Here is an 18,975-nt window from a genome sequence, read left to right on the forward strand (position 1 = left end):
GTAGTTTTGTTGCCATATAGGGAAAAAGTATTTTGACCTGATATATATTTTATTTACTTCATTTACCTAGTAAAATTACGTAATGCAGATAATAAATTAGTTATCGTAACTTTTATGACTAATTATATTTCAGTAATTCAAATACACAGAGTAAGTTGCACTATTAAATTTAGCATTTTTGGCATATTTTATGTATTCATTTATTATAGCGTGGCAACATTAGGACCTTCAACGATCACCGTCAATCGTGTGTTGCCGCGGCCGACTTTAGTAGATAAGGTAAATGCATTTATAAGCATTTAAACCAGTTTTCAGTCAATTGATTTTATGGAACAAATTCCTAGTTCAATTTTTAATATTATATTGTCTTTTGTGCGCCGTCTGGGTTGTGAGTTGTTGGCTGTTATATAACAAAATAGCAAGTAACCCCATATTGATTCCCTCAACCATCCATAGAAGTGTCATTATAAGTTAAAATAATTTGAGACCTGTCATGCACAACAGGGAATTTTGGACGTCAAAGATTGAGTGCGTTATGTTTAATAAACATAACAAACTATCACGTAAAAGGTTCCTCCCACTTGCACTTTCCTTCTGCAGTTCTATAACGTCGATCATGACGTCACTTTTTTTCTTATGAAATGATTTCAAACGTCATCCGTAATCACACTGTTATCAGCCCAATTTACCGGGAAATTTCAACTTCATTAAAATGTCATTGTGGTTATTGAAAACAAAACGTCGACTAAACAATATTCATAAATGGCAGGCGCGTGCGGATGCTAACTAGAACTATGTCATTTTAACAATCTTTATTTTTAACAATGTTAGTCTAGGTTATGTTTCATATATATGCGTACACAAAATAAGTGCCCTGTCTTATATTGATATGAATAAACGTAAATAATTTGTGCAAATATAATTAAGTATGAAATTTTATAAAATTTTAAAAGCGAGGTGAGAATTGTTGCATAGGTAATGCAACTAGCGAGTCATGATTTTCAGATATTCAGAAACTATACATACCTACTTACCTATATTAATCTACATTTGTGTAGGTTAAATTGTTACTGTTTTTTTTTATAACTTACAAGATGTGTCTACATCTAGTGAACTGGATTAAGTTAATTGAACAAAAAAGTAATTATGGTACAAGTCGGTTATGGGGGAGCCAGGCGGGAACCACGCTAATTGTCATAGCTGATTTTGGGCAAAATTCATGAATTCAAAAATGAAAACCTAAACTAACCCAACCTAACAAATAATCCAGTATATTGGCTATTTTCAAAATGTGTTTGCCGCTGGCATCTCCATAACCGACTTGTACCGTAATTTTTGTCTGCTGGTAATATCAATCTTTTCATTGAGTTAATGTATTATTTTTTTTTTTCATGATATAACAATAGACAATTCATAGAAATCAGTAAGAGTTTTCCTAACAACTCTGTTTAGTGAAGAAATCTATAATTAGATTCTGTGTACCTAATTGGTACGCTGCCAAATATCCAAGATCAGCATTGGATCTATATATGCTGCCATTCATGATTGATAACTGAATAATCGGGGTCTTGTAAAATATATATTTTTTATTTTCATATCAATCACTAAAAATTGATCTGCAATATACCATACAACTTTAAAATTATCATATCCAACTTCAAGTAAGTGGTGATCTACTCTCCAGTAACAATACTGGCAGTGATCTACCACACTCTTCCATTGACATTATTCAAGTTGAACATTATATTTGGCTGAGGATACTGAGGCGTCATAATTTACAAAACAATACTATAATACTTAAGAAATACTCAATTTCTCATTTGTCGTGAAAATGATAAGTTTTCCTCCCAAAAGGGCACTCATCGTCAAACTATTCTCCTACTGCGCGACTGTATGTGGAACTACGCCTCAGTTTAAAGTGTGGGGATTCACATCTTCTCTTTCTCTTACTACTGTGCCATGTCGTGAGTTATGCAATTTGAATCATGTGATACAATGAGGTCACATGGGTTTCCTCATGGTTAATTTGAAAACGACTCGCATAAGCTGGTTAATGAAATATAAATAATTATGGTTAATGCCTCCCCTTCAAAACCTCAATGAAATCATGATTATTATATTATAGCAACTGTATGTATATGCTTAGTACATTTTCACGACTCAATTCCTATAGACGTATGGTCCTATATCGACTGGTCAATCGAGATCAACGTGTTGGACATGTCTGGTTTATACATACATAATAATGTTTTGGAGTATATTTTCAATTACTTGTTGATTGCCATGATCAACCCATCTGTATAAGTGTATTCAAATAGGTAATGATATGAAACTACTTATTCATAGTTCCATTATTTTGTATGCTACTTTAATACCACTACTTCAATGTCATGGCCATGCATGATTAGTTTAAAATAGAATTGCATAAGGCCAGACTGCCTTGGCAAGCTTGGAATAATAGATTTACAATAAATAATACATTTAATTTAATGTTACATAACTACACTTTCGAATTATTACCACATTTTTATTAGCTTGTATTCTTGTTTGTCCACTACAAATTTTTTCTTGTTTGTCCAATACAAATCTTGTTTTAACTAACTTCCCGACTAGCTAGACATTCGTAACTTTTAGAATATATCAGAACACGATGACAATGCATTCTTTTAATACTTTTAGCCATCTTTAAGCAGAATTGAATTCATTTTCAGTTAATTCTGTTTTGTATGGAAAATTATTTCGGAAAAAATTCATAAAAAGTAAAACACTATTATTGGTTGCTAAGGGGTCCTAGCAACTAAATTATTAATACATACGTGCGTTACTATGGTAATCAATATGAAATGTCAAAATGACATTTCAGTATTCTATATTTATTCAGTATTTCTATCAAGTACAAAAAAAAGTATTTATTAATACATAGAATTGTCAAGTTTATATGAGTCAACAGAAAATTTAAAAACGTATACAAAAAGTTCTTTTTATCTTGTAATTATTTTTCTTCTAAAATTATTGCAGCTACAACTGTACTAGTAGTGTATAGATAATTAAGCCTATATGCAAATGCAATATCAGTGTGCTTTGTCAATTAGAATGATGTTTATGAATTTAATGTAAAAAATAGTTTCAATTATTATGCCTCTCACCGTCGTCAAGGTAACTCTTTAACAAAACATTTTTTTCTGTGCAATTTTTGATGATGTATATAATTGACCACATAATTTAACCCGTAACCTTGTATTCATTCGGTCAGGTAATCTACTAGGCATAGTGTATCTATGTAATCAGCAATAATATTTCATTATGCACGAATCGTAAAATAGTTTATATCTTTTTTTTAATAAAATTCATCTATAACTCGGTCTCACCACATAAGAGTGAAACCAAAAACACCAAATAATGATAGATAATTTTTATAAAATTATCATGATCGCTGAATCTGTTGAAAAGATAATTTTAACATTAGCTCATTTGATAAAATATAACAATTATAATATGCTCGCTTACTTGACACTTGTTTATTAAGGAAACAAAACCAGATTTCATTGTTTTTAAATCATGTTCATTAGATATTATAATATAATATACTGGGTGATTGGCAGTGGGATATAAATCGTTAATCGGTACGTCAATATTTGAATATATTTTGAAATTGTTATTTACTTACATAAAAATTATGTCCTACTGGTGTTTTAAATAATGCCATGGGGAAGTGTAGGGATTTTTTTGAAAATTATACAAAAATCAGTAGATATAACTGTGAAGGCGTTAAGAATATAATAGATGGTATTTATTATATAAATGACCTCTGCCTGTATTATCACCTGTATATTATGTGAGTGGTTTAGAAACAAAAATGAGTTTCCATTTTATAAAATGTGTGCAAGTCATTTAAAATGTTTTATGTCTTTCTGTAGGTATAATTTCTAAAAAAAGTATTTTAGATGTTGTTTCTACACTAATAATATATAACATTTTATAATAAATAAAAGATAAATAAGAAATTTTTATTGGCTTGCCAATATCAAAAATGAAAAAGTGCACATTTTTTTTTTTCTAGAGCCCTCATATTTTTTTTTTTATAAAATTGGCTTTTCACCAAGAATTTACATTAAATTAATAATATAACTTTTAAATATGAAAGTTTCTGTTTCGATTTTAACCTTGTATCAGACCTTATTTTCTTTATTGTTTAGTGCAATATTGCATTTGTCATTGATAACTATTAACACAGATTAAATCAATGAAGCACGATTGACAAGGCAACTTCTCACTTATTCTATAGCTGTATTTGCTTGTTATGGCTATTTAATGGCTAATTATTGTTACTTTTCATTTTGTTAATAAATTGCCACCTGCTCAAGTAAGCTAAAAATATCTGTGAATTTTTCCTTTTTTTTTTTTTCAAATAAGAGTGAAAATATGTCATATTATCAAAAGTCCAGCTCTCTTACTTTATAATATTATACACATAATGATTTGAAACACTTCAAGACAGATACCTATTGCATTATTTTAGGTACATATAACAAACAGTACACTAATACTTTATTGTACAGCCGAGATCCGTTCGTGAAAAATTGGCCCTAAAGTGAAATGCCATGTAACGAATCATTAATTTCCATATGATTAGTTCCAATTTTAGAAAAAAACTTGAGAACCCCGAAAGATTTTAGTTGAAAATGCATTTTTATCTATTTCAAATCATACTTATATAAATCATCTTGAATCAATTTGAAGTAAGATGTTCATTCCCTGTTTGTAAAGAGAAAGTGCTTTTGATAAATTATTTGAGATCAACTATGTCAGTTTAGTAGTTCTTGTCATGTGGCATTTGTGTAATTTTGTATTGCAGTGTTCATGACTTGTTAGATTTATTGTTCTGCATCCAATCTGAATATTAACTCCAACTGTATACTTGCCCATTTTTTGTATTCGTATAGGTACCATATTATGTATGATATGTTCACAGGTACAATATTTTTTTTATAAAAAAAGTTTTTTGACCATACATTGAAAATAATCAGGCTGTAAATCGAAAGCTCTCTTATTTTAAAAAAGCTCTTTCAGTAAAAAGCCATACAATGAGCGGACATATAGTCAGGTGGTCCTTGTGGAACAACCATTCTTCCTAAAAAAAAAATATATAATCTCCCCCCTGTGGAGGTCTGGATGTTCTGCTTAATAGTGAACATGGTGAAAAAATTAATAATTTATAATATATATTTTTATGTTAGTAAATTTATTTGAGCTATTATGGGTTATTAATTAAATGTTTTAATGAAGACGGTTTTCGGTCTGAGTCTCCGCCTAAATGTGATTAAACATTTTTAATTCGTTGATGTTTTTTTGTTTCAGTCGGTTATATTGTAAGAGCTCAAGTGGCCAGCCAGTGAAAGAAAATGCATCGTGCACGTTCGGTGCTGTCACACCTGGCTCCCAGAGTGGCCAGCGGAGATAGATCCTTCGCCTCATGGCTGCTCAACAAGACCACATCTCAGGTCAAAATATGTTACCATTATATTTGTTGCAAGCATTTACCATATCAACTGTTGAAAAGCAGTAATTCCCAGCTTTTCAGTTTATTCACCGTAATGTTTTCAGAAACAATGCAATCTGAATTTGAAATCGTGTGATGTGTTGATAGAGATATGACAAAGCAGACAGAAGATATTTTTCAATGTGCTGATTTGAGTGACCACAACAGCAAACAAAATGATGATGTGTGGTGATATAAAAAACGTAATCAAAGATAAAACTACTATGACAGAAGCGATATAGATACTGCTACACAAAATATACAAATAATTAACCTTTCCTACTTCTTACGCATGAGAAGAAATGGTACCTTACTCTCAATGCTCAACCTAATTTGTATGTTTTTCATTCAAAAACAAAAAAAAAGGTACTACAATTTCTTCATTTAGGTATACACAAATATGTAATAGCTGTCGAGAATTGTTGCACTGGAAAATCGCATTCTTGTGTGCTGAGTTTGGAGTCTGAGGATGGACCCAATAGTCTTAGAAAGTGGCTAACATCCATTTTTTACGTGAAAACAAAAAATCTGTCAATACAAACCTCCACTCTGTGGAGGCCCATATAATCCTATTAGGATCAGACATGGTCAAAAGAAGAAAAAGAAAATGTTTGTTTACATTTTGTTTCTAATTTACCAATACTACTGTTCATATTTTAACTTTATACATGAGAATTTACTCTGCAAAAACTGAACATTACAGTTATTCAAGCGAATGTTTTTTTTATTTGTAAAAATACAGGTTATATAAAATTATTTTATTTCATAAAACCGTATTTAAAATGTAGGTATGTTATCAAATTATTATGCATGCATGTTTGGTTTATCTAAGCAAATGATTATTAATTGAATGTTATTGTTGCAGGCGCCATGTGTAACATCCACATACAGCCCTCGCCGCTTCTTGTCGGCCGCTGCCACCGAGCCATTCCTCAATGGGTCGAGCGGCGCTTATGTCGAAGACATGTACAACTCGTGGCTGGCGGACCCTAAATCTGTCCATGCGGTAACATATCCAAATACTTACGTACATCTAACAAATTTTGAGACTACTGATTTAAATATCAGTTCTATTATTATCATAAGACTCATTTATTATCTCTTCCCGCCGAGCCAACATAGATTGAAATAATGTCTGCTGTGGGATTAAAGTGTATTGGTATTATTCTTTTCTTATCTTGAAAATGATTATTTTTACATATGTATTATATTAGTTGAGAGTACAAAGTTGATTGACATTATATTCTGTACACAAGCTTTTATTTTGTACTTATCAGTATATAATCTAATAATGTTTTATGGATGTACATAATATATGGAATGTGGAGGTGTGTCTGACTTAATAAGATTATTAACATATGGTAAATATTAGCTAGTACAATAAAATATCCCTTATCTTGTTAAATGCATTGACACAATATTGACTCAAGATGAGAACAATTAAATCATTGATAAAATTTTTGTACCTATGTGAATTTAATTTAGCTGTTATTAATGCGTCAGTGTTCTGGTTTGATAATTTTTCGAATTTGGTGGAAAATCACTTTAAGTTGAGTACATATTACTTTTACAGTTGTCAACTAGATATTGTGATGGAGCATTCTTTAGAGATTCTGATTCTTCTTTCTCGAAATTGTTTATGAGATTCTTATAAATTGAGAAATTTTCCAAAGAAAAAATGCACCTGTCATAAAATAATCAAAAATTAACATGAATTTAAAATGTATGATGTCACTGAAAAAAAGTAGTCAGTTTCCATTCTTCATAAAAAAGTGAAATTTTCTTTCAGTAGAATATACTTGATAACTCTCGGATGACACAATAAAGTAGGTCTAACAGTTGAAACAGGAGTATTTATGGTACTGTTCGGTTATCAGGAATACAGCGGAAAACACATTTTGAAAATAGCCGATAAACTGGATTATTTGTTAGGTTAACCTAACCAAACCAAACCTAACCTAACCTAACCTAACCCAACCTAACATAAACTAACCCAAATTAACCCAAACTAACAAATAATCCAGTTTATCGGCTATTTTCAAAATGTGTTTTTCGCTGTATTCCTGATAACCGAACAGTACTGTATTTATAATTAATTTCGCAAAAGTTTACCCAGAAAAAAAATGAAAGCTCTCACATTGATTTTGAAAGAAAATTTTTTATTGGCAGCTTCAAAAATCTTTAAAAAAGTTTCATTTTTTCAGCATAAGTAATACTTTAATTTCTCTTAGAATATCAAAAAATAGAAAAAAAGGACAAATTTTGAAAATTATCACATCTCAGTAATCGAACCGAGTTGAGAAATCACAACCTATAGTAGGCACCAATTTTACAGAAACTTGTACATCGGAAGAGATGGGAAAGGTCACAGAATTATTTGATATGAAATTTGTATGACTATTTTTGCAGTCGTGGGATGCCTTCTTCCGCAATTCATCAGGAGGGTCGGGCCCCGGATCAGCTTACCAAGCGCCCCCCGGCCTTGCCCCCCCAGCCCGCAACACCGTTCCTCTCTCGGCACTTGTACCCTCTTTTGGGATGGGCGCACCATCCCTCTCAGGTTAATATCGCTGATTTTTTTCTTAGATGAATCCATTTGAACACAAAATAACCTCGTTCCAAAAATGGGCTCAAATAGAAGGGTTTTCAACATATTATATGAATTAGATGGTATATTAAACAGTTATTTCCTTAAAGCAGTATTTTCCATAATTTGATATCCGAAACAGTATGCATTTGTACCTTTTTTATTAAGATAAATTGACTTTATTTGTCGTGTGGTACAAATATGAGTAGAGCCAATGCAAGTGGTCGTATAACAGCTATGACGTGCCGATCCGGGGGTGACTTGTCAGTAATTTGTGCAGTCTTGCGTACCGTACCTTAACTGTAGTATTTGTACTAATAATTATCTGCGTACTGTGTACAATGATAAATATATTAATAGTACGCCAAAAATACTATATTTTTGCATTTGCTACCATTATCAGAAAAGTAATATGAATAAAGTGAGATTCTAAAGGGAACAAAAGTGGTCCCGCCACCCTTTTTGAATGACTTTTTTGTTTGAAATGTAACTGAAAAAATTCTAGTTGAAACTTTCTAAAAATAATTATCTGTGGTATGAGCTCAAAGACGATGCTGGAGCGTCAATTGAAACTTGATTCGTTTTATAGGTTCTCCTGTCAATGAGAAAATCATTGATGACCATCTGGCTGTGCAAGCTATCATCAGAAGTTACCAGGTGAATCTTTTCTTCTTATTTTATTCACTTCTCAATATTTTACGTTGCATATTTTGTTAGTCCTACAACAATGTTGCCAACTCTTGAGTTTAGTGCCACCACTGTGAAATTTCATACACACACATAGTCAATTAGCCATATTCATTCTTATTGGAGAAAGACCGCATTCGACAAAGGTAAATACCACAGTTGAGACTTATTGTTTTATGTTTGACCTCACATTATGAAAGTTATATGAATGTTTATACTGTTTCATAAATCCCTCCCCTTGAAATCGTTCAGTGAAATTATTTTTATTTATTCTCTTACGTCTATATATTTTATTTAATTAGCCTAGCTAGATAATTTTCTGTTTTATTTTTAATTTGAAGGATTATTCAAAATTTATGCTTACAATTTTCCCCATCCTTTACGCTTGAATTAGTAACAGGGTTGCATATCCCTTATTTTCTAATAGCCAGACGTTATTTTAATATTAAGCATGATATAATATTTGTGGTGTATCGTGTTTAGCGAAATTTTATGACTACTGAATGTCACTATTTGTATGCTAAAAATCAAACACGACTTTAAAATATAGTCATGATTTGCATCACCCTACTTGGCCAACATTTTATTGATATTGTCTATGCTACCTTTCCACGCACGATTTTTAATTGTTGTGTCCTTTCGTCTTAGATACATAAAATTAACAAATTTATCTATCTTTTTGGAGCAAGATTATTTATAATGTGAAGACATATTTGTATTAAAGATATTTGTAATTAGTCAAAAAATGGGGTCCTTAATACATACATATTATAGAATCAATGTCATATGAAGTCATTTTACAAATCAAAGTTATATGAAATACTCTTGGTATTATAATGTTGGAAACTTGTCGCAAAGGACTAGCGAAGAAAACAAACATTCATCATATAAATGTCCAGATATATCGATAGTTTTGTAGGAAAACAACTCAAAATACCTTGTTCCGAGATAATACCGTTTGAAAATTTTGCACAAATTCTCATTTCAATGTTTAAAGTCTCGATTTTTTAAGTAAATGTGTTTATATTTTATTACATCAAATCTTAACTTCAAAAAAAATCAAAACTTTGAAATTTTGAGTGGTTTCCCTATAGAAATAAAGTATTGATGTTATAAAACATCTCAAGTCTTGTAATCTACCCAGTATGTAGTGTAATTCTCTATGGTTACTATTTCCAAAAGTAATCCCAGTATGTAATTTCATAGATTTTTTTGTTAATGCATGATGGTAATTTTTCATCTTTTTTTTTGTATTGAACCATCCCTCAACCATGCGTAGGTATGAAATATAAATCATTTTTGTGTTGATGTTATTTTTAAATTACATGGCTATCATTTGGGTTACAATATAGTCCTACTTTATCTGAAAGAATTTTTAATGTTCAATAAAAATATGTATTGCATTTCGTTTTGGTAGAAATCTGTATTGATGCAAAATTTCGTCTGTTTCTGATATTTGGCATAATTAAATCATAATCCTTAAAATACCTACTACTCAGAGATTTGAAACAAAATTTACAAAAAATATCAGAATCCAAAATGTTGGTAAATTCTATTTTAATCTTATGTATATTGATTCGATTGACAATACTTTGTGGAAATTGAATATGTATTAAAATTTATCTGAATTTTCAATCAACATGGAAGCTTAGAAAAATCAGATAAATTTTAATATCAATTGTATTTTATAATCAGTTACAATTCTTTTAAATAATATTTTGTAGGCGAAAACGTTTTAAAACACATATAATTCATAACCCAACTAACTCCCGAGGTGTAATTGTCATGACAGTGCCGACATGATATTCTTGAATATAAAATAATGGGGTCGCTCAGACAAATTATTCACAATAACTTTCCTATTTACTTTGATTAAATTTTGTAATAACCTTAGGAATTAATATCCTTTTCAATGGGTGGGTTCTATGGGACGGTCTACAGATACATTTACCTTTTTTTCTTTCATCAATCTGATGTTTGTTCTGAGCTTCTCCCGAGTATATATATATTTTGTGTTGTTATTTATACCCACATCATTCTATGAAAATTGATGAGTGGCAATTGTGTGGGATGAAAATTTATTGAATTGCAATGGAAATGGTGTAGTCTCGAGGTCATCTGGCTGCTGACTTGGACCCCCTGGGAATCAAATCGTCCAACAAGAACGTGAACACGGCGGGACAGGCGTACGCGTCCGAAGCCGTCGTTCGACAATACATGCAGTTCGGTATGCACCTAACACTGCTTGCATCATCATGCCTCACACTTTACACTTCACAACTCTTCACTTCACACAGTATACCTTCTCATATCCGTACGGAGGCCTCACGCCTCAGTTTAAAATTGTTCTGCATAGATCAATCTTCATGATGGAAAGTTACTAAACCAGTATAATAAATAAATTAATAACTGTAATTTTTATTACGTTGATTACAATTCATCCAAAGGAGAATCATAGACAGTCTGTAGTTAATAACATCTGTATTTCATCAACATTTGTGAATTTGCAAGTTTCTATGAAAAGAACATGCACTAATGTATTATGTACATATGCATTGTCTATTAATATTTGATGTCAATTTGATGACAATCCTGATAATAATATGCAACTTCATCTAAATTTTGATAATAGCAGACATAAAAATATGCTTTGAATAAATTTATTGGTGTATTCACTTCATTGGGTGCAACCTCATCTTTTATTTTTCACACATAATATAGTATTAATAACTTTCATTATCAACATAACATTTTCATGATGACATCCAACCTGTATCGATTAATATACATTTTCACTAATTATCGGTGTCACCTCCATTTCTTGGCAACATAACAATTAACTCTTCTGTTAGCCTCGGGGACCAAAACTTCATTTAAATTCTCTTATGTTTTATGACAAACAATGATAACATAATCTCTGAAAAAATAATTACTCACTTAGTCTGGACAATAGTTTTGCATGCATCGGTGGACAAGCTCTATGGCTCAACATCACCCCGACCCCATTATTATTCTCCCGCTATAAATACTTGCGTTGAAGGTTTTAAATCTGGAGCTACTAATGCATATCAAAAAATATAATTTGGATCAATGTCCTAGCTATATTATTGTGTACCGCTGATATTGTAGTTGACTTGTATAAATACTACGAAATAATTGGCAATAATAAAATATATCTTTCGTCTTAGATTTTTGTAATATCTTAAGATCACGTATTATTATATATTTTAATTGTATACCAACATCATTCCTTATAAAATATGAATCAGATGTGGTTGTGAATGTTTACATATCTATTTTTAGTATTGCTACAAAGCTAGGACTAATTTTGGGATTTCCCTTCCTTCAGGATCATCGGTGAACTTTCAGGAATCTGTAATATCTTATATTACTCACATCGTTTACTAAAATTCCAATGCTTAAATATAGTAAGTACTATGTACCATTATTTTAGTCCTGGCTTTGTTTCCGTGGTTTTATTTTTATTTATTTGGACTACTAGCAAATTCAACTGGATCTTAAGGCACCTGGTAAAGTATGAGTTTTCTCTCTCACCATTATTAGTTATTAGTTTCAGGGTCATTTCAATTTGTTAGTATTTCAGTAATGACTTAGTAGATACTTGTGATGAGTATCTGAGGTAAGGCATTGAGTACTCATGTCCCTTAGCTTAGTTGCCTGCATCAAATGGAACAGCTTTGTGTAGTGATTGACAGTATGCTTTGAATCTTTCAATTACGTTTGCTTTTTAGTGCAAAGTTGCTAGTTGACTGAATTTCTCTTTCCACGCTTTTGTACGATGTCTGTTTATTTTGTCACGCTGAAAGTTGCCTTCAGTTGTCTTGTGTTCTTTTTTTTCTATTCTTTGACATTGATTACAAAAATAATTGGCTGAAATTGCAAAATTGATTTGTTACTTTTATTATTTAATAAGTCACCTATCCGTAATGAACGTAAAATTATTTGATTAGTTTCAAACTAACCCCAAAAGTATGAAAGATATTTTGAGTGCATTTATCATTACATGATTATATTATGTATCATAATTTATATTGTTTAATTACGTTTGTCTTAACAAGTTGCATTTTTATTTTTATTATTTGTACTATTTTAACTTTAGTTATATTATGACTACTAAGAATACCTATAAATATTTTAATTTATATCACCGACTGCAAGTTCTTTGTCATCTTAGTTTATTTATCTATCATGATACACGTATCTATGATTCTATTTTATTTCTTTTATTTACAACTTTGACTTATGTGTTTCTTTTCATTTAACAAAACATGTATATTTACTATGTGAAATTTAACAGTATTACTACACGATCATGCTTCTCTTTTATTATATTTGAAATTAACACACATTAATATTATAATAAAAAATAAACCAGATCCGTGGGCATCACATAGCGAAGCTAGACCCTTTGGATATAGCTGCTGCCGATCTGGAAGATAAACCTCCTCAAGAACTTCTCTACTCCAGTTACCGCTTTGGTAAGAATAAATCAAGCCCCCCTCCGCCTTCCACTTCTCGCTCTCTTGTATAATCTAGAGAATTCATTTAAAATAATATAATTTTTTCATAATATACATACATCTATTGATTTCAATTAAAAATTAATTTGAATTAATTTATTATAAAGACATCAATTTTATACACCTCCCAGATACAGTTTTAATTAACGTATTAACGTTTAAATCTTTAGTGTGATACTTTATACCCTTTTATTTTAATGATATAATTTGGCAGTCTTTAAACATTTATGTAGTTTTACTTTTAAAATAGTCTTTTCATTTGTTAATTCATTTTTGGTAATATTAATTTTCGTAAAGAAGAAAGTATCTCGCATGCCATTACATAATATGACATTTGGTTTATTTAGTTTGCCAGCACAGTTCTCATTGGTGCACAATAATGATATTTCTGTTCTTTTAATTGGTCAATTTTGACGATTTTTTGAGAGTATTGTTTTATTTGTTTTGGAGATCGTGTACGTAAGGGACAGAAGAAGGACCTCCATCTAAAGCGGCTTGAATATTTCAGTAAGAATTCAGAACACGTCATTTTAGCATCGAAAAGGTTATTCGGTTTAATGCTTTAGCATTTCTCATGTAGATTTCCACTCCAAATGTATGATTAAGTGTTTATAATATTGTTTGTTGGTTTTCATTTGAATTTTACAAATAATTTGTTGCGTTCATAATACCTTTTGTTTGCAATTATGTGCAACATGCGTACTGTTTGCTACCTTGATCGTCCCAAATGATAACTTATTAATCAGATTTTTAATACTACAGACCTGATAACATTTTGGATATCTTTTATCTCCAGTACTTTCACTAGTCCAATTGTTATTAATTATAAATTCTGTATAAAAAAAAATCATTTATTATACATGCATTGTATCACCATAGTATTTAATTTAATTGAGATCCTTTGGAAATATTTCCTAACACATTGGAGTTTTTTTTGTGGCAATGTCGGAAGTTGGAGAATATGATGTATGTTGAAATTGAACTACTTATTAATTTCAAAAAAATGCCAACTATAATTATTGATCAATGAAAGGTTTGGCTATCGGTATATGATGCCACTAATATAGGGCCCAATATATTTTTTATGAATTATTTGGTTGGTAAGATCAATTCCTAAATTTTATCAATGTGGCAGCTACTTCGGTAGGTACATATATGTGCTGTTTTAAGCTAGTCGTTCGAACCAGGTGGCACTACATCCCCATGCTGTAGTGGCAACTGTTGCTCTCTGTCTCTGTTGCTGAGTTCCAGATGGAGAGGGTTAAAAACATAAAAAGCGCGTCTTTAGAATAACTTAAAGAATGCCTAGTTACTATTTAAGTTAATTTTTTTGTATTTCTATCATGGACATTTTAACTTTGTTGTCATTTTCGGTGGGTACATAAATAGAAAATTTCTATAACTACAAAGTTTCAAAAAATTATTTTAATTAATATGCAGTTGGTTTACATAAGTGTTCCTGCAAAATCAATTCTATCTTCAATGGGTTAAGAAGGTTGGTTGCTACAGGCATCAGTGTTTTTAAATTTCTCATTATTAATTGGTGACAAAGAACTACATGTATCTATATGTATTTAATTTTTCGAGTCAAATATGTAAATGTTTTGTTGTAGTATGCGGAATTTTGAAATTAATAAGTAGTATAAAACTAAACCATCGGTATTATTGTACAGAAAATGCTGCAAATTTTAAGTAAACGGTTCAAATACAAATCATCAAGCGTTATTCACACGTGGTATTTTGGTTTCTGTTGTGCTAGTGAAAATCACAAATGGTATTATTTTTGCACAAAACACTCGTGTTAGATGTGCACTGGATTCGGGTTTTGAATATTTTACCCCACTCCAGATGATTGAATAATAAAAGCAATGTTTCCAAACAAACCAACTAAAAAGTGTCTTATCCTATGCATTTAAAAGAAATCCTTTTATGTATTTTATTTAATATATTATGACTACTAATATCTGGGCTACGTAATTTTATTTACTATAACATTTTTATATATTATGTATCAATTTTGGTCAGTTAATTTTTGAATAAACGCTTTATCTCCGATATATTAGATTTGTTGGCGAGTCTAATAAATATGAGAGCTAAAGCACAGGTTTGTAGAAGGGTAATATAATATAATTTTTGTCATATGGCGGTAAGTGGTGAGTGAGCGAGTAAAGGCCGCATCTTGTAATTAATATTTTAATAAAATTGGTAATGGTTTTTATTTTTCTAACATTTCTTGCACACGTTTTATTATTATTTTGATGTAGATTTTGTTTGAAGTATTTACAGTTATTTTGTAAGAATGTCACCATGCGCTTCTTATCGCTTGTAAATTGACCGCTTTGTATTTGCATAATTAACTAAATTTGAAGTAGAACTCTCGCACACCTCTCAATCTATCATCTGGGTAAGATGTACATACAGCATGTACAGTGAGTAAGTTTCAAAATTTCAAATCTCTTTCTGCGACTGTAGATCTCAATTGATATGTTAAACATTCACAACCTTGTGATACATTCTCTCGAAATTTAGTACACTAGATACGTATTGTAAAAATTCAGTTCCACCACCGATAATTCATCTGATTTAAACAACATTTCTACATTTCACACTACTGTTCAAATATTGGGTCATTTTGAAATTAATAAATGATTTTTACGCTTTGTATTATTTATTTACTTCTGCGCCGCCACCTGTGGGTCTATTCTATGCTTATTGACCGCTAAAGTGATAAAGTGATAAATATTATCAAACTTAGGGTAGGTTTGTATCAAAATATTAGCACTTATTGTAACAATTACACGAAGTTGGTTTTTATTGTTACAATAAGTGCTATATTTTAACAGCACCCATCTTGCTGCTGTTAAAATATCGCACTTATTGCAACAATAAAAACCAGCTTCGTGTAATTGTTACAATAAGTGCTAATATTTTGATACAAACCTACCCTAAGTTTGATACTATTTATCAATTTAGTGTTCGATAAGTATAGAATAGACCCACTGGCAACTTAAACTGCTGATAGATTAGTATTGTTTTGTGAATTATTTAAGATCTCGGTCCTGCATTTAAATTACTTATTTATTTAAAAATGGCCCCTGTCTACATTATACCTACAGCCATTCATATATACATATTGTTTTTTTTGTTAGAAATCATTATTTCATTATCAGTTAAATATGTTTTTAAATGAATTAAACAACAATAATTTGAGATATTTACACAATCTACGATTTGACAATTCATAAGCAATTGATTGTACTCTTTATATTTAATAGAGGAAGCTGACATGGACAGGGTATTCAAATTGCCCTCTACCACCTTTATTGGCGGAGACAAAGACAAAGCACTACCTCTCAGGTAAACACTATTTTTTTAAATCACAGAAAAATCTCTTTAATTTTAGGTATAATTACTACCACCTTTTAATTCACTATCATTGGAACACTGTTGTGAATCTCGCAGCTCAAGTGATAAATAATTCATATGCTTTTTTAAATATAGAAAGCGTTTATTGACTGGACCAAACTTGAAAAATGTCTCATTTTCTTTACAAACGGTATAATTTTTTTTCGGTGGGGTTTCGAAAATGTGTTCAAAGAAAACTTACTGAGCTGAAACCGTGCGCTCTGCCTCTAAATCACCGACGTAATTGGCGCAAACCAAAATATTTGGATTAATAAAACTAAACATTCTTTGGGTTTTATATTTTTTTTAATCAACGTGTGATCTAGGATGGGTTCATTAAATAGTTGACTACAAATTCTTTTTAAAAATCGATTACAATGCCACCACACTGCACAAGTTCATAAATGATCAGTCTATGATCAAAATGGTAGTATATCTATATAGATAAAATTTCATATATTGATAATTTGTACAGAAGTATTCTAATTTGGGTGTTGAAACTAGTGACGTTTTACTATATTAAACCTCTTTATATTTATTTAACTGTCGAAACATGAAAATTGTAAATTGACTAAATGAGATTTAACAAAAGAGTCATTCGGCATGATTTATCATTTTCATAGTAAATAAATATTAATTGTTACAAATTGTTCCAACAGGGAAATTCTGAACAGGCTAGAAAATGCATATTGCAACCACATCGGTGTGGAGTTTATGTTCATCAACTCACTGGAGCAATGCAACTGGATCCGACAGCGTCTCGAGACCCCCGGAGTGACCGCCATGGGTGCTGACCAGAAGCGACTTATCCTGGCTCGACTCACTCGAGCTACTGGGTAACAATACTAATTATTTCCGTAATTTTCGGAATTTTGTTGACAATATACCACTTCTGCTGGCCACAGATTTTATGTTGTCATACCATACAATATATTTTCTATTCACACACTTTCTTAAGTGAATAGAACAATAAATTTCTTTTGGGACGTTATTTTCCCATAATTATTCATTGATTCAAAAAATGTTATGGTTAAAATTGTACCTGTTTATTAAAAATGAAATGTGTAATTTTGCAGATTTGAAGGCTTCCTCGCCAAGAAATGGTCATCAGAAAAACGTTTCGGTCTGGAAGGTTGTGAAATCCTTATTCCTGCCATGAAACAAGTTATTGATGTGTCCACGAAGCTCGGAGTCGAATCAGTCGTGATGGGAATGCCACATAGAGGTACGTTGTATTGCATCCGTTTTACACTGGGCATGTAAAGATGCCCAAATGAATTGAGTCTGCTACTATGGGCATTTAAACTTACATAAAAGACCAATGCTTATACATATTATTTATTTGGGCTTATTTTTTCATAGGACGATTGAACGTGTTAGCAAACGTGTGCCGTAAACCGCTTCCTCAGTTGTTCACCCAGTTTGCTGGCTTGGAAGCTGCTGATGATGTTCGTATATTTTGTTATTAAATCATTAAATAATCTACTTCCACTGGTTCATTCGAATAAATGTTATTTTGATCCAAGTATTTATTTGCCATATAGCTGTACAATTAATTTTTTTTGACTGATCTATCCATTAATGCATATTTGAATTATCAATAGGGCTCTGGTGATGTGAAATACCATCTCGGTACATACATCGAGCGTCTGAATCGCGTGACAAACAAGAACATTCGTCTAGCCGTCTGCGCCAACCCGTCTCACTTGGAAGCCGTGGACCCTGTCGTCCAGGGAAAAACAAGGGCTGAACAGTTCTACAGGGGAGACGGTGAAGGAAAGAAGGTCGGCAAACATTTAATTTTTTTTCATTTGTCACATACATACCTATTATGTCTTTAAGTTATTATACCACCTAAAAATCAAAGGTTCGTATCCACGCAATTGACCTTGTGAACAGTTTCACGTGTGAACAGATTTACAAGCTTATATAATAAAAATGTTATCTACTATTGATGAAAATTGAGATGTGACATTACAAAACAATGATTGTGCATTGACTGCTTTATTTCACCATAAATAACATTTGATTATTAATATGGATTAGAATGTTTCCTTTAGAAATTTCAGTGATTCGTGCTTACAGTTATGTAATTGAATGAGTTGCACCCGTAGTTTTTTCTTTGGTATACATAATATTATTTTTTAATACTACAACAGGCCAAGAGTCCCAATAACAGTAACGTAGTGAAACAGAGTAGTTAGTAATATAAGTGA

General features: G+C 31.1%; 1 protein-coding gene across 11 annotated transcripts in view; it reads left to right on the forward strand.

Moving 5' to 3' along the window:
- Nucleotides 1-226: 226 nt before the first annotated feature.
- Ogdh (oxoglutarate dehydrogenase Nc73EF) overlaps nt 227-18,975 on the forward strand; it is a 34,755-nt gene continuing 16,006 nt past the window's right edge. For 4 of the 11 annotated variants that reach the window (XM_085952900.1, XM_085952907.1, XM_085952902.1 and 1 more), the window contains exons 1-12: nt 227-279; nt 5,359-5,501; nt 6,405-6,545; nt 7,949-8,099; nt 8,716-8,783; nt 13,210-13,312; nt 13,805-13,861; nt 16,630-16,711; nt 17,419-17,595; nt 17,836-17,984; nt 18,122-18,207; nt 18,364-18,543. In XM_085952900.1, the coding sequence (XP_085809026.1) occupies nt 5,403-5,501; nt 6,405-6,545; nt 7,949-8,099; nt 8,716-8,783; nt 13,210-13,312; nt 13,805-13,861; nt 16,630-16,711; nt 17,419-17,595; nt 17,836-17,984; nt 18,122-18,207; nt 18,364-18,543 (1,293 nt within the window). In that variant the 5' untranslated portion in view covers nt 227-279; nt 5,359-5,402. Of the gene's footprint in view, nt 419-5,358; nt 5,502-6,404; nt 6,546-7,948; nt 8,100-8,715; nt 8,784-10,919; nt 11,041-13,209; nt 13,313-13,804; nt 13,862-16,629; nt 16,712-17,418; nt 17,596-17,835; nt 17,985-18,121; nt 18,208-18,363; nt 18,544-18,975 lie in introns of all 11 variants that reach the window. The other 7 variants (XM_085952903.1, XM_085952904.1, XM_085952909.1 and 4 more) reach the window with 3 other exon arrangements.

The sequence above is a fragment of the Rhyacophila brunnea genome, unplaced genomic scaffold (assembly GCF_057557595.1).
Source record: "Rhyacophila brunnea isolate RB1 unplaced genomic scaffold, BYU_Rbru_1.0 scaffold_3, whole genome shotgun sequence".
NCBI lineage: Eukaryota > Metazoa > Arthropoda > Insecta > Trichoptera > Rhyacophilidae > Rhyacophila > Rhyacophila brunnea.